The 17,223-nt window shown below is 42.9% G+C and overlaps 1 protein-coding gene across 2 annotated transcripts in view; it reads left to right on the top strand.

Annotated features, from left to right (window-relative positions):
• The window catches only part of LGR4 (leucine rich repeat containing G protein-coupled receptor 4), a 140,612-nt gene that overhangs the window by 72,940 nt on the left and 50,449 nt on the right, over window positions 1-17,223 (top strand). For both annotated transcript variants that reach the window (XM_075325498.1, XM_075325499.1), the window contains exons 3-4: window positions 9,567-9,638; window positions 12,983-13,054. In XM_075325498.1, coding sequence (XP_075181613.1) covers window positions 9,567-9,638; window positions 12,983-13,054 — 144 coding nt within the window. The remainder of the gene's footprint in view (window positions 1-9,566; window positions 9,639-12,982; window positions 13,055-17,223) is intronic.

Here is a 17,223-nt window from a genome sequence, read left to right as displayed (position 1 = left end):
TTTTTTTTGTTTTACATCAATCACTCAAATGAAAAACTTTTTCAAATTGTCTTAACCATTTTGTGTCTCTAGCTTCATGCAGACTTGTGTCCATTGGTAGACTGCAAACCATGCTTATGTGGTCTGATCCTACAAGTTAACAAATAAGAAATAACGTTTGGAACTCCATTCTATGTCTGAACTGGGTGCAAAAACCTAAAAAAACATCACTATGGGGAGATAAGGTATGCACACCAGTGACTATGTAAGGGGAATACTGGAATAGCAGAAACTGCTGTGTGAATACTGACATGAAAAATGCAATAGCTATATGTAAGAATGAAATGTGAAAAATGGAACCTGCATTACTGCCATGAATATATGAATAAAGAGAAATTTAGCTACTGAATTGATCAATGCAATAGAGCCCCAACACTACGCCAAAGTATTTCTCTACTGGGTGTTTTTGCACCCAGTTCAGACATAGAATGGAGTTCCAAACGTTATTTCTTATTTGTTAGTAGTTTTTCGTTTGTGAACCCTCCCCATACACACCTATTGCCAATCCACATCGTATATATAGCCTGGGTCTCAGCTTCCCATACACGGTAAGTTTTTTAACTGCATGAGAGGACACACACAAGCTAGGGACCCCAACGTAGAGAAATACTTTGGCGTAGTGTTGGGGCTCTATTGCATTGATCAATTCAGTAGCTAAATTTCTCTTGATTCATATGTTCATGGCAGTAATGCAGATTCCATTTTTCACATTTCATCCTTACATATAGCTATTGAATTTTTCATGTCAGTATTCACACAGCAGTTTCTGCTATTCCATGTATTCCCCTTACATAGTCACTGGTGTGCATACCTTATCTCCCCATAGTGATCCTACAAGTTGTCCTGTTTTTTACTCCATTTCTGAAATCCACTAAATTTTACTGACCTAATTCTTGTAGATACACAGTGGAGCCTTGGATTAAAGGCCCCGTCACACTAAGCAACATCGCTAGCAACATCGCTGCTAACTAACAACTTTTGTGACGTTGCTAGCGATGTTGCTGTGTGTGACATCCAGCAACAACCTGGCCCCTGCTGTGAGGTCGTTGGTTGTTGCTGAATGTCCTGGGCCATTTTTTAGTTGTTGCTGTCCCGCTGTAAAGCACACATCGCTGTGTGTGACAGCGAGACAGCAACAACTAAATGTGCAGGCAGCAGGAGCCGGCTTCTGCGGACACTGGTAACCACAGTAAACATCGGGTAACCAAGAAGCCCTGTCCTTGGTTACCCGATATTTACCTTTGTTACCAGCCTCCGCCGCTCTCACTGTCAGTGCCGGCTCCTGCTCTGTGCACATTTAGCTGCAGGACACATCGGGTAATTAACCCGATGTGTGCTGTAACTAGGAGAGCAGGGAGCCAGCGTTCAGTGTGCGCTGCTCCCTGTTCTCTGCACGTGTAGCTCCGTGCGCTGGTAACCAAGGTAAATATCGGGTTGGTTACCCGATATTTACCTTAGTTACCAAGCACAGCATCTTCCACGCGGCGCTGGGGGCTGGTCACTGGTTGCTGGTGAGCTCACCAGCAACTCGTGTAGCCACGCTCCAGCGATCCCTGCCAGGTCAGGTTGCTGGTGGGATCGCTGGAGCGTCGCAGTGTGACATCTCACCAGCAACCTCCTAGCAACTTACCAGCGATCCCTATCGTTGTTGGGATCGCTGGTAAGTTGCTTAGTGTGACTGGACCTTTAGAGTAACTTGGTTTGAGAGCGTTTTGCAAGACAAGCAAAGCTTTTTACAAATGTGTAACTTGTTTTAAGAGCAATGATGTGCAATAAGAGCAAATAATGACTGTGCACACGTCTGGTTCTGTCCTTTCACCGCCCTCTGACCCGCTCTGGAGGTAACTTTCTGTACATATGTACTGTATACTGTACACCATTGTAGAGTATATACTATGTAGCATTTCTATCAATTTGCATTTGTGGATACAGTATTGTACTTTCTGCTAACCAGTACAGCACATTGCTAGCACTGTAATCTACCGTAATTGCCTGTGCAGTATTCCTACCCTACATTTAGCTTGGTTCTGCCCTTATTTTGGAGAGAATAGATTTAGGCGGGCTTTGCACACTACGACATTGCAGGTGCGATGTCGGAGGGGTCATGTCGAAAGTGACGCACTTCCTGCGTCGCTCTCGACATCGTAGTGTGTAAATCCTAGATGATACGATTAACGATCGCAAAAGCGTCATAATCGTATCATCGGTGTAGCGTCGGCGAATTCCATAATTACGCTGACGCGATGGTCCGATGTTGTTCCTCGCTCCTGCGGCAGTACACATCGCTGTGTGTGAAGTCACAGGAACGAGGAACATCTCCTACCTGCGTCACCGCGGCTCCCGTCGGCTATGCGGAAGGACAGAGGTGGGCGGGATGTTTACATCCCGCTCATCTCCGCCCCCCCGCTTCTATTGGCAGCCTGCCGTGTGACGTCGCAGTGACTCTGCACGACCCGCCCCCTTAAGGAGGCGGTTCGCCGGCCATAGCGACGTCGCATGGCAGGTGAGTGCATGTGAAGCTGCCATAGCGATAATATTCGCTACGGCAGCTATCACAAAGATATCACAGCCGCAACGGGGGCGGGGACTATCGCACTCGGCATCGCTACCATTGGCTTGCGATGTCGTAGTGTGCAAAACCCGCCTTAGGGTCTGTTTTTGTATATTATACTAGAATAAAGGTTGTCATATTTATACGTCATTTTTTTCTCTATACTGTACCTCCCGCACAGCAACAATTCTATTGTGCGCTAATGTGCAGTTTAATTTGCTTTATATGCTTTTACTGCACAGTATTTTGTATTAGTGTACTGTAATAATTTTATGAATACAGTGCATTATATTGTATTACTGTAATAAGGTTGTTTAAATACAGTAAATATTTTTGGGTTGTGGAACGAATTGTCTGTTTCAATTATTTCCTATAAGAAAATTTGCTTTGGTGTAAGAGTAATTTGGTTTAAGAGCACACTCCCGGAACCAATTATACTCGTAATCCAAGGTTCCACTGTAATTTTTGGGATAGGATGTACCTACGGTACATTATAAAGGTAGAAAATGTAAAAATTACATAAGTTCAGCTCGTCCGAGGGTCACTGCTCGTTATGAGCACCCGAGTATGGTAGTGCCCGCACATCACTTATCTCTACATTACATAACACTACAGGTAGCATGTGTTCAGTGGATGGTTGTGATGACGCTCTGCCTGTCAAACGTATCATAGGAACTTGTAAGAAAAATGACCCCTTGGGTGCAGCATCATAGAAGAATGATGCATTTCTACCTATAGAAAGTCTTTGTAGAGCAGTACACGTGGTCACTGTAAGGATACAAGTATACGCACTTGCAAGAATTTAGCAGCTAGTTGTGGGCTAACCCCTTTGTGTTCACGTTCATGAACATTCTTGTGAAAATCAGCCCACATATATAATTGACCCAAAATTGGGTATTATCCCTGAGCTAATCCATGTGCTACGGATATAAGTTTGCAGGTAATATCTTGATGTTAAAGGTTTAATAAGTCACTTAAAAAGGAAAACAAAAAAACTGCTGCCTGCAGGCTAAGAAACGTCTCCTCTTCCGTTTCCTCAATCCTGAAGGCATTATTTATATCATCTGAAGAGCTTGTGTCTAGTGCTAATAGTGCACATCCCCTCCCCGCCTCTAATTATGAGGTTCTTGACCCTTATAAGCAGTAAGTCCGTCAACGGCCCACGAATATTTGGCAGGCATGTTAGAAAAACCTTTCGCATACTCGGCCAGTTGTATCCTGTTTCCTGGAAGATTGCCAAAGTGAGGAGAAGCGGATGCTGGGTGCATTGCTCTTCTGTTAGTTGGTTTAGCAGGCTGAATAAACAGGAGTTGCTTTAAGGTAGGCCATTCACATCTACTTGAAGTCACGCAACGGCTCTTGGTTCCAGCGTGTCCCATCTCACAATCCACTAGTGTCACTGGTGAACGGTCCACATTGTGGAGCATCGCAGAGTCATTTATTCATCCCTATATCCACTCCTATGTCTACAGCCAAAGTATCATCTGATCCCAGCAATGTAACGTAGAGCCTGTATCTTATATAAGGGAAAAAGCAATGGGAACTTATGGAGCCTAATTGTGGATTTCTCCAATGATTGCGACAGACTGATAAAAGCCACTCTTCTACTGTGAGTGCAGAAATCTGTGCTCCAGGTCATCTAACCCCACATAGGTTCATATGCTGGTGTTGATTGAAACGCACTGGAGTAAAATGCAACATATTTATTAAAGCACCACTCCAGCATTTTTTGTTTTGGTTTTTCTTTCATTACACCGCTGGAGTGGTGCATAAAATCAAAGTCTCCCAACCCCTGTCTTATACTTGCCTTCCAATGGTTTTGCCCACTTTTGCCGCCTCTCAAATGTCTTTTGAATGTCTCCAGCAATTTGTGACCTGTCAGCAGCTCCACCATTTCATGGACTGGAGCGTATGGTCTGAGCACTGACAGGCTGACCCCCTACCCTGTATACTCTTCAGGAATGCTGGCAGCACTCATACATCTATTTTGAAAAGACAATCTCTGGATATGACGCTGAGCATGTGCACTTAACTTTTTTGATCGACCTTGGCAAGGCTTCTGTGTAGATCCTGTCTTGTTAAACCTCTGTATAGTCTTGGCCATCGTGCTGCAGCTCCATTTCATGGTGTTGGCAATCTTCTTATAGCCTAGGCCATCTTTATGAAACACAACAATTTTTTTTTCAGATTCTCACAATTCTATGTCATGAGGAGCCATGTTGATCTTCCAGTAACCATTATGAGAGTGTGTGTGTGAGAGAGCACCAAATTCTCCACGTCTGCTCCCCATTCACACCTAAGACCTTGTAATGCTAATGAGCCACATGACATCAGGGAGGAAAAATGGTGAATTGGGTACAATTTGCCCATTTTCACTTGGGGTGTACTCACTTTTGTTGCCAGCAGTTTTGACATTAGTGGTTGTGTTGAGTTATTTAGAGGGCACCAAATTTACACTTAGAAGCTGGACACTGAGTATTTTACATTATATGAAAGTGTCAGATCTTCAGAGTAGTCCCATGGAAAGATATAATAAAATACTTAGAAATTGGAGGGGTGTACTTTTGTGATCTTCTTTATATTTAACAGAGTCCGTAAGCCTTCGTTTTTCCAAACTGAATAACCCAAAGTTTAAATAATTTTTTTATTTTTTGTATGTCCTCGGCGTTTTTCACACCAACTTTGGGAAGACTTGTTCTGATGAGCCAGTTAATTATGATTCTCGCCTTGGAGCTGACTCGTTGCCTCCCCCCCCAAAAAAAAATAATTTAAAGGGTCTCAACTGTCATTCTGTGCGGACAGTCCCTTTTTAATGAAATTTTTGGAAGATTGTCAGTCACTTTGGGACGTAAACACTTTTTGGCAATTTGATCAAAATTTGGATCTTTTTGGAAACCTAGTCTCTCATCTATGGCCAACTCTTTGGGGGCACAGTCGAATCTATAGACTTGAATTTTACACTAGTCGCGATCAGGCAAGTTGTGTTGTCCCGTTATGTACTATGCTGCGGATAGGAAGAACTTGCTGCCAAACACCAGATGTAAAAACCATTATCTAGCAATTAAGATCACATCCCCTCTGTAATAGCCATGTAAATTGTGAAGAGCTGGCCTGAGACATTCCCGGTGAGCCCCCACCACCTCTTCAGGGAAAGGAAGCCTTCAGCTTGTGCTCAGCTTACCGTGTAAAGCGATCTGGTGTTGGCAGCCTGGTGCTGGGATTACTAGGTGTGCCACATTTTAGCACTTGTCTGATTCTGCATTCAGGAAGGGGCTTGTGATATTTAAGCCTTGGTGCAAGCAAAGGTTGGACCACACAGAAAATGTTTATCGGGAAGCAAGACGAGCAGAAAAAACAAGCCAGGAGGAAGGGACGCCGTGAGATGAATGCACATCTAGGAGAGATCACTATGTTTGGTGATCTTTGTAGATCTGTATCTCTATATATATATATATATATATATATATATATATATATATATATATATATATATATATATATATATATAATATATATAATAAATCTGTAGCATTTACCCTCCTTTGTGTCTGGTAAAACCCTATTTAACTCTGTATATAAATTCATTAACAAAATGCAAACAAGTCCTATTTTGTGAGCCTGTTGGTGTGTCTTTTTGGGTATTATTACTGCTCCCTTGAATATTACATTTTTTTTTTATCTGCTATACTATTCCAGAGAGATGGGCCTTTCTTATTTTGTGCAAATTTTTATGGTCTTTTTTTAGTGAGGCGAGGCTCCTATGGTAATAAATACAAAACTGGCTAAAAACATACCCCAGATAATCGTGTGCGCAATCCTCCCTTTTCAAGGCCCAAAAATTGGCACGCAATTATGAAAAAAAAAAGAAGAAAAAATCTGTGTATCATAAGAAACCTTACACAGGTGGCAGCAGGAATAAAGGGCAAAAACTGGTCACTTTTGACCTGCTGAGAGTTCCCCATTAAGGCTAAGTTCACATTTCCGTTGTTTTGCATCAGTCACAATCTGTCACCTTGAGGAATTACGGTATCCTGCAAAATATTTTGCAGGAATCCATTTTTTTCCCCCCATAGACTTCTGTTGGCGACGAATTGTGACTGATGGCCCTGCGTTGCATCCGTCGCGTAATTGATCAGTTCTTTACTAACTGACCATCAGGCTAGAGCCATGCTAAATGTAACGTTTTTTGTGTGCAGCGGATCTGTTTTTTACTGTGAGCATGCGCACAGTAAAAAACCATAGGACTGTAAATTCAGTTCCGGCTGCTGGAACTGAATTTACAATCAGCTGGCTTTTGTGAACGATCAGCTGATCGGCCGGCCGGCGGCCGTCTTTTCTGAACGATGATCATTTACAAAAGCCAGGTAATCGGCTGATCATTCACAAAAGATGGCCGATCAGATGATAATTCGCAAAAGACGGCTGCCGGGACGTGCATCATTTGATGTATACTTATTGATTCCTGAGACAAAAATTAAACCTCCGGTTACTCTCAAAAGATGTTGATCTGTGCCTTCATACTGGTGTATCCTCAGGATAGTTCGTCAGTTCCAGATTGGTGGGCATATGGAACTAGTCACCCCTGCTGATCAGCTCTTCCTGATGCCAGCAGCATCCGGATGCCCTTAGTTGCGAAGCAGTCGTCCAGCTCTGTCATCTGCGCCGTGGCTGGATGTTCCTATGCCAGTGTTCAGCTCCGCATCTCCTCACATTCGGCAATGAGAAAAGGTGATCGTCGGGGTTGTCGGCTGTCGCAGCCCCTAACAATTTGTTGTTGATGCCCTATCCTAAGACTAGACCACCAATATTAAAGTATTAGACAATCCCTTTTGGAGCTGCAAGTGTTTAAATGTAGACGATTCTGAGTTAACATCTGTATTCAGTGAAGATAGCGGATGGGGCGAAGATTCTATTATGGGAGGAGCTAGAGACAGAGGAGGAGCTAGGTGCAGAGCTCCGCCTCTTTTCTGCATGGAATTTTATAAAAAAACTGCCATGTTCTATCTTGGTAATGGGGAAAGATTTCACTGATCTAGATCTTATCTGGGTATTGAGAATTTTGATAATGAAAAATCAGTCCAGGAGGAGAAAGAGAAACAAATTTGTCTGATAAGATATATTACAAAGTTTCTTATATTATGAAATGACAATGAAACATTTTCACCTATTTATAATGGGAAATCAGGAGAGCGGAAAAAGTGGTGCCCTCTGTAATGGGAAAGCAGGAGACAGGAAAAAGTGATGGTGCCCTCTGTAATGGGAAAGCGGGAGAGAGGAAAAAGTGATGGTGCCCTCTGTAATGGGAAAGCGGGAGAGAGGAAAAAGTGATGGTGCCCTCTGTAATGGGAAAGCGGGAGAGAGGAAAAAGTGATGGTGCCCTCTGTAATGGGAAAGCGGGAGAGAGGAGAAAGTGATGGTGCCCTCTGTAATGGGGAAGCGGGAGAGAGAAAAAGTGATGGTGCCCTCTGTAATGGGAAAGCGGGAGAGAGAAAAAGTGATTGTGCCCTCTGTAATGGGAAAGTGGGAGAGGGGAAAATGTGATGGTGCCCTCTGTAATGGGAAAGCAGGAGAGGAAAAAGTGATGGTGACCTCTGTAATAGAATGCAGGAGAGGAAAAAGTGATGGTGACCTCTGTAATAGAATGCAGGAGAGAGGAAAAAGTGATGGTGCCCTCTGTAGTGGGAAAGCGGGAGAGAGGAAAAAGTGATGGTGCCCTCTGTAGTGGGAATGCTAAGTGATAACTTGTAGGTTGTTATAGTCTAAAGCTGGGTTCACACACGACGTCTCTGTTACGTCACCATTTCCTGTGTCGTGACAGCGACCTTAGATGATCGCTAGTAAGCTGTCAAACAAGTAATTTTAAGCAGCGACGGAGCAGCGATCATAGCGACCTCGACTGTCGTTGTGCGGTGTCACACGCGTTGCTATGCGACGACTCAGACCTTGATGGAGGCGTGGTGTTTACCCCTAGACATGTTTTGCGTTGCCTTTTTTCACGCCCCTCTGTTCCGATTGGTGATCACTACAGCGGCGTCTGATTGGTTGACTCTGCCAAAGGAAGACGCAGTAGTGCTTTCATTCATTCTATTTCATTTCATTCAGATCCACAAAGAACGACACACTAGCGACACCAGACAGAGAATCTACTACGTGGAACAAAGAATGGAACTTAAAGAATGAAATCCCTGTAACTCCTTCGGCAAGGTACCCAATCTGAATGCTGTTGTAACCACCAATCGGAGTCGTAGGGGCGTTGCAAAATACACCGCAAAAACACGCCCTTGTCCTGCCTTCAGTCCTATGTCACTGCCTTCAGCGTCGTCGCGACCGTCGCTGCTGCGCTGTCAAACACAAGGATACTGAGCTTATCATCATGGCGCAGCGGGATAGCAGCGCTCAAAAAATGACCTGGAACACTCAGGAGCAAGCAGCGCTTTGCAGCAGGGGTCTGATCGTTGTGTCACACACAGCTACGTCGCTGTTGAGGTCGTTGCTACGTCACAGAAAATGGCGACTTAGCAGCGATGTCGTCGTTGCTGTGTGTGACACCACCTTTATAGGATTATTTTATTACGGTAATGTTAAATACTTTTTTTCCCTCTTGACGTTCGTTATTTGTTTGGCAAGTGACTAATAACGAGCCCCTTTAGATACAGGTGCTGAGCTGTCGTGTTCTCATTAAGGCCGAACACTGGACAAAAAAAAGTAAATCTGCGGAGTCCTTGTGTGATGGTGCGAGCTGTCCTGATTGGGCACTTTCCAGGTCTAATTATTGTACAATGTCTCCTTTTTGCCATGCTCTGTTGGGATATAATAGGTTGCATGTTTTTGACAATCAATTAGTGATGCCTCAGTTTACTTTTGTGCGCTCATTATTAAAGTTACATTTTTTTTTTAAAAAAAAGTTTTAACTTTTATTTTTTTTTTTTTTTTTTTCTTATTTGAGACTTGATTATTATTACAATTTTTCTTGCAGACGGCTGGCGGGCAATGACCTCTCTTTCATCCATCCCATGGCCTTGTCTGGCCTGAGAGAACTCAAAGTTCTGTAAGTAATTGTGCAGTTTTGTTAGTAATTACATGCCTGCCCTGCTCTGTCAGCACAGCAAGCCTCTCTTTAACCCTCACAGGCCCAGGGGAAATTGGCTGTCCTCCTGTGACATTGCACCCCCCCCCCCTTAACTAATGATGTCTAATATTTGTAGTTCTGGGCTGTAACGTTGCCTACCTTGGCTACCAATGAGCTATGTACAGACATCTTTCCATATTGAGTATAGAAACATTAGCCCGGTCTTCCAGTTAAGTGGGAATCTTCTACAGTCATGGCCAAAAGTTTTGAGAATGCTACAAATATTAATTTTTACAAAGTCTACTGCTTAAGTTTTTCTAATGGCAATTTGCATATACTCCAGAATGTCATAGAGTGATCAGCTTAACAGCAATTACTTGCAAAGTCAATATTGGCTAAGAAAATGAACTTTAACCCCCAAAACACATTTCAACATCATTGCATTCCTGCCTTAAAAGGAGCAGCTAACATTGTTTTAGTGATTGTTCCATTAATACAGGTGTGGGTGTTGATGAGGACAGGGCTGGCGATCAATCAGTCATGATTAAGTAAGAATGACTCCACTGGACACTTTAAAAGGAGGCTGGTGCTTGGTATCATTGTTTCTCTTCAGTTAACCATGGTTATCTCTAAAGAAACACGTGGAGCCATCATTGCTCTGCACAAAAATGGCCTAACAGGGAAGAGTATCGTGGCTACAAAGATTGCACCTCAGTCAACAATCTATCGCATCATCAAGAACTTAAAGGAGAGAGCTTCCATTGTTGCCAAAAAGGCTCCAGGGCGCCCAAGAAGGACCAGCAAACGCCAGGACCGTATCTTAAAACTGTTTCAGCTGCAGGATCGGACTACCAGCAGTGCCGAGCTAGCTCAGCAATGGCAGCAGGCTGGTGTGAGTGCTTCTGCACGCACTGTGAGGCGGAGACTGCTTGAGCAAGGCCTGGTTTCAAGGAGGGCAGCAAAGAAGCCACTTCTCTCCAGAAAAAACATCAGGGACCGACTGATATTCTGCAAAAGGTACATGGAGTGGACTGCTGAGGACTGGGGTAAAGTCATTTTCTCAGATGAATCCCCTTTTCGATTGTTTGGGACATCTGGAAAACAGCTTATTAGGAGAAGAGGTGAGCGCTACCACCAGTCTTGTCTCATGCCAACTGTTAAGGATCCTGAAACGATTCATGTGTGGGGTTGCTTCTCAGCCAAGGGAATCGGCTCACTCAGTCTTGCCTAAAAACACAGCCATAAATAAAGAATGGTACCAGAATGTCCTCCAAGAGCAACTTCTCTCAACTGTCCAAGAGCAGTTTGGCGCCCAACAATGCCTTTTCCAGCATGATGGAGCACCTTGCCATAAAGCAAAGGTGATCACTAAATGGCTTATGGAACAAAACATAGAGATTTTGGGTCCATGGCCTGGAAACTCCCCAGATCTTAATCCCATTGAGAACTTGTGGGCAATCATCAAGAGACGGGTGGACAAACAAAAACCAACAAATTCTGGCAAAATGCAAGCATTGCTTATGCAAGAATGGACAGCCATCAGTCAGGATTTGGTCCAGAAGTTGATTGAGAGCATGCCAGGGAGAATTGCAGAGGTCCTGAAGAAGAAGGGTCAACACTGCAAATATTGACTTGCTGCATTAACTCATTCTGTCATTATAACCTTTTGGTACTCATAATATGATTGCAATTATATTTCTGTATGTGATGTAAACATCAGACAAACACAATTAAAACCAGAGGGCAACAGATCATGTGAAAATATAATTTTGGTGTCCTTCTCAAAACTTTTGTCCATGACTGTATATACAATGGGCACTTTTTTTGATGTTCGAGGGCCTAAGAATCCATTTGCTGAATGTAGCGGGAGCATTCCTTGCTCATACACTTAATGTAACCTCCAAACATGCAAGTTTGGCCTCCTCTGAATACCATGCGGTGCAATACTGATCTTCATTTTATCCTTTAAGTTTTAGATAGATGGATATACTTATTCACATAAAATGACCTTTTTAAAGGGAATCTATGAAGTTTTTTGCTATTTAATCTGAGAGCAGCATAATGTAGAGACAGACCTAGATTCCAGTGATGTCACTTACTAGGCTGTGTTTAAAGTTTCGGTACAATCAGTGTTTTATCAGCAGATTATACATTGCCTGAGTAGGTCTCATGTGCTAGGCAGGCTAATTTGTGTAACCCCTCCCCACCACTGATTGACAGCTTGCTTTCACTGTACACAGGAAGCTGCCAACTAGTGGTGTGGGTGGGTTACACACAGCTCAGCATTCTGAGCACTGCTACATATACAGCAGATAACAGGAATCCTTTCCAGACTATAGCAAGCAGCCCAGTGAGTCACAGGGTGGCAGGGGATGACAAGGGACTGGGGCTCCTAAACCGGCCCTCAGGCTAGGGGGCCCTAGTAGTCCCTGATCCCACAGATGCATCTGATAGTGTCTGTCTGGGCCACGTTCCTACCCCTGCTCCTGACCAGACCTGATCTATTACCCCCTACATGCCTACCCCAGGGAAGAGGGGGCAGGAAAGGAGTGTGTAAGCACCAATAGTGATAGACAGGGGAAACCAAACCTCTGTCACACAGCACACTCACACAGAGTAATCTGACAAATAGTATGGATGAAAACTAAACCAGGGAGGAAGTAACCAGACCAGACAGGAATTCAACAGCACACCAAGCAACACGCAGTAAATCACCAGACTGGAAAACAGCACACACACTGGGATAGCAGAAAGCGATAGTCAGCATAGGAAGACAAATTCTACCATCTTAAAAAGGCTGGGAGTAACTCGAATAGATCTCACATGTGATCCAAAAGGTACCCAGCAGAAATTAACTCCTGCTAGTCCAATCACTAATGAGCACACAGCTGGTTGATGCCTGAGTCTGCCTTTGCAACTCAGAAGCACCAGAGAAAGTATAGTGAGGAGTTGCAGTTTGTGGTGTGACCAGCGTCTGATGCCGCCATGGCACTCAGTGTCACACGGGGCTTTACTCGAAACTCACTAAGTAACACATCACCGGAACAAGGTTCTCTGCCCCTACATCATGCACCTCTCAGATTACATAGTAAAAACCTGCTGACAGATCCCTTTAAGGCTGGCCGTGCACATGCAGAGAGCCCCGTGAAGGATGTGTGCACATTCCTGCCTTGTAGCTGTTCATTCAGGTGTTATTAAAGGTTAAGTCGGTGTCATTCGAGGACATGTTTGAAGTGTTTGTGCTTTTCCAATGACACTTGAGAAACATTTCATGTAATGTTTGCCGTAATGTTAATTATCCACCCCACATTTGTTTTTTGTAGGACTCTCCAAAACAACCAGCTGAAGACTGTCCCCAGCGATGCCTTAAAGGTCCTGGGATCTCTGCAATCCCTGTAAGTGGTTTTATGCTCATGGCGTTTTACAGATATTTAACCTCTTTAGCGACAGCCAAGTTTTGTCAAATCTGACATACCACTTTATCTGGCAAGAAGTCTGGAATGTTTTATCATATTATAGCCATTTTCAGATTTGGTTTTTGTTAGTGCTAAATTTAAGCCAATATATAAGTATCCGACATTTAACAAAGCAACAATGTAAAAAAATATAAAGTATTTTAAAACTTTCAGTGTTTATACCGGCAATCTAGATGGGTATAGCACACCAAATGGTTAATAACATCATGTCTGCCTTACATCAGCACCCACTGTAAAGTGTCCTTTCTTGTTGGGATTTAAATAGGTTTAAAAATTTAGGTGCGGTTTTTTTGGGGGTTTTTTTTGTAAATTTACTAAACGTTTTTTTTTTTTTTATTTTATTTTTTTTTTATTGATTTTATTCAATTTTGAAGTGACATTGGGGAAACAATATATTGGAAAACCCTTAAGTGACATAATTTTAAAAACGGCGCCCCTCAACATATTCACTACTGCGGTCGGGTGCTTTATCCCTTTGATTGCATGTCAGTAATTTAACACCAAGTAGAATGAAACATTTTTATTTTTACCACTGGTTGCGGATGAGGGCCCCCCACACTTTAACCATCTAGCTGCTGTTTTCTCTATTGATAGCAGTTACTAAAGGGTTAAATCCCTATGGCAACACCAATTGTGAGCAGCTATAGTGTACAGCTATATTGGGGAGTTAATGGGGTATTCCCATCTCCAAGATCCTATCCCAATAGGTAGTAGGTGTGAAAATAATTATATTAGCAAATCTCTCCAATTAGAAATGTAGTATAGATCTCCTGATTGGCTACATCTCCACTCATTTGCAGAGCATTGCACCTTGGGTATCTATAGTTACAACCACAAGCGACTGTCACAGTATGAGTGGACGTAAGCATGGATGATATCTAAGCTGCAATGCCCTGCACATGAGGTAAGAGACATGCATGGTTGTCAGGAGAACTATACTACATTTCCAATTGGAGGTATTTGCTAATATTATTATTATTATTATTATTATTATTATTATTACATATTGGGATAGGATCTTGGAGATGGGAATACCCCTTTAATTATATTGGGCTCTGTTCACATCACTTTTTTTTTTTTTTTATAAAAATGTACTTCAGGCGTATTCCCTGACCTTTCCTTCTGCTGGAAGGCTGTTATGTTCCCGTGTGCAGACACACAGCATCATATGGCACCCACTGACTCCCATTGTGGTAAAAACCGTAATATTGTGCCTGTCTCTGTTTAGAAGGCAATGATGTCCGCCAACAATATGGCAAAGGGACGCTCCTGTCCTAAATCAATCGGGTCTATAGGGACCCTATGGAGATATATTCAGTGCAAATTCCAGAAGCTTTCCAAGCAAAAACACCAAATGTGTTCACATAACATGATTTGAGCAAAGCCGTAGAATACTTTATGCTGCCATATTATTAATTGATGTGTTAGATATTTATTTATTATTTTTTTTAAGAGCGGGTAATCCATCACTAAAATTATACTGGAGTCTAGACGCTACTAATTAAACACGTGCCCTGGGTCACCCCTATGGCATACCTCCACTTTGTAAGGACACTTAATTTTAGAGGGACGGTTTTAAATACCATGATTTGGATGTCAGTGTCTTCATTCTGGAAATTGAGCATGTCGTGTAGCGTTGGTTGTTGTGGTGGCAGCACAAATAACACCGGGCGCAGCTGCAGACGTCTGGATTTAGGTTGCCGTAGAATAAATAAATGTTATGACTCTCGTGGACCGGTGCCCTTTCCCAGTTTAGAATGTACATTTAAAGTATGGAAGACGCTTGTGAGGCTTCCAGACCGACTGAACACTATAATTTATTCTATGCAAAGCTCTATTTCCGTATCCCCACAGCTATCATTGCTGAGTGCTTGAAACGTCTGCAGTCAGTCGGGATGCTTCAGCTGGCAGCTGTGGGTAAGGGCTTATATTAAATGGCGTCTTCATCTAAGGACAGCGTGCAGATTACTCTAGAACAACGTATATCCAGCATAGGGGAAGTTTGAGGATATTAAAAATGTTAACCGTTAAAGTCTACGTTTTATGTTGTAAGGGTGGTTTGAGGCTCCTTGTTATAGAGGAGATGAGCTGATTTAATTCTGGGAGAATATTCAGTATAACTTGCATTTCATTCATTTTTCCAGGAGTCCAGTGGGCGGTCCTGCTCAGTAATTGATAGCTTTTCCAGTATCTGTGCAAATTGGGCAATACGGTGGGTCATCGATGAGCTCTGTAGCTTGGCATTGCCAGGGAACTGGTTTCAAATCTTACCAAGGACATCTGCCAGGACTTTGCCTGTTCTCCCAATGTTTGTGTTAAGTTTCCTGTGAGTTTTCCAGTTTCCTCCCACACTCTAAAGAAAGAGTGATCGGGAATGTAGATTGTGAGCCCCAATGGGGACAATGATGACTACGACTGTAAAGCGATATGGAATTAGTGGTGCTATATAAGGGAGTAAAATAAACTTTCGCTGAGTAACACCGCCCATTGGACTCCTAAATCCAGAGATTTTAGATGACTAAATTACAATTATACTAGCTTATAACCTACAGTAACCCTCAGACCAGTACACCTACTGTACCCTCACCCTTCCCCTGTAGACTGAGAGTCGTCGGGGGCAGGGTCCTCTCTCCTCCAGTACAAGTCTGTGCCTTGCATTGTCCGTGATTATTGTACTTGATTTTATGTATATCCTTTTCACTGGTAAAGGGCCATGGAATAAATGGCGCTATAATAATGTTATTGCATAAAATTATTAAAGGGAACCAATCAAAAGGATTTTCCCTTATAAGCTGCAGCCACCACCAGTGAGCCTTAATATACAGCATTCTAGAATACTGTATACAAGTGCCCAGGCCACCCTGTATAATGTAAAAAAAAAAAAAAAAAAAAAAAATCTTTACTATACTCACCTGGAGGACGTCTCTGGTCTTGTCTTCCTTCCATTGCCGCCGTCCTTCATAGCTCCGTGTGGATGACGCGTCTTATGTCATCCACACAGAGGACTCCATTACACTCCTGCTCACGCACACTTTGATCTGCCAGGGCAGAGCGAAGTACTGTAATGCATGGGTAAAGGTCAAAGACCGCCCGCACATTCACACTACAATACTTTGATCTGCCCTCCGCAGGGTAGATCAAAGTGCTTTCGCAGAAGCACAATGGAGGCCTCTGCGTGGATGATGTAGGAAACGTTATCCACATGGAGCAGGGAAGGTGAACCCGTGACTGCACAAGATGGAGGAGGTGCCGGACTGAGACCAGCGACGCCAATTGGACCTGATCACCCTGCAGGGGAATATAATAAAGGTGTTTTTATGCTCTACAGATCGCCCTGGGCTCTTATATACAGTATTCTGGAATGCTGTATTTTAGAGCTTACTGGTAGTGGCCACAGTTTATAAGGGTAAATCCTGGTGACAGGTTCCCTCAAGCTGTTCATCTCCCCCTGCTGTAACCGGTATTCTCAATGCGACATATTCCCTTTTTGAATCCTATTACTGTTTGACTTAAATCCATGTTTAGTAGATATAAACTTATGTTCATTGCTATTATCACAATAAAAAAATTTATATAGCATCTACTACCATAAGCCGTAAATGTTCTGGCATGCAATAGATGTCAGAAGTCACATTTAACAGGGTTCATCAGATTGGACAACTACTAAATTTCAGGAAGAGATGGAACAGTGTTAAGAATCCATACATTTTGAAAGATCTTTCAGAAACTTAATAAAAATAAATGTCTTAACCCATGACATTTTTTCAAACTGATGACCATAGTATTGTCATTCTCTCCCTGTCCATCCCGTCCCTCCTGTGCTGATGCATACTTGGTGCCCCGCCAGCTCTTGTTGGCTTGGCTTTACCATTATGCCATCTTATCTTTGGTCTGCGGTGACTCGTAAACCCCACTGATGTCCTTACTGCCAAAAACTGGCTGCAGTGATATAAGCCCCATATTAATCCCTATAGCTGGCTAATCAAAGCTCTGTACAGGATTTTTTGGCATACAATTGCAAAGGTGAGTATTTACTACTTTTTGCTTTAACATTTTTGTCAGCTGCTTGTAAAGTTTTGTTGGGCTAA

This window comes from Anomaloglossus baeobatrachus, chromosome 10 (genome assembly GCF_048569485.1).
Source record: "Anomaloglossus baeobatrachus isolate aAnoBae1 chromosome 10, aAnoBae1.hap1, whole genome shotgun sequence".
Taxonomy (NCBI): domain Eukaryota; kingdom Metazoa; phylum Chordata; class Amphibia; order Anura; family Aromobatidae; genus Anomaloglossus; species Anomaloglossus baeobatrachus.
Note: the sequence above shows the minus strand (reverse complement) of the source record. Positions and strands in the feature narration are given on the sequence as shown.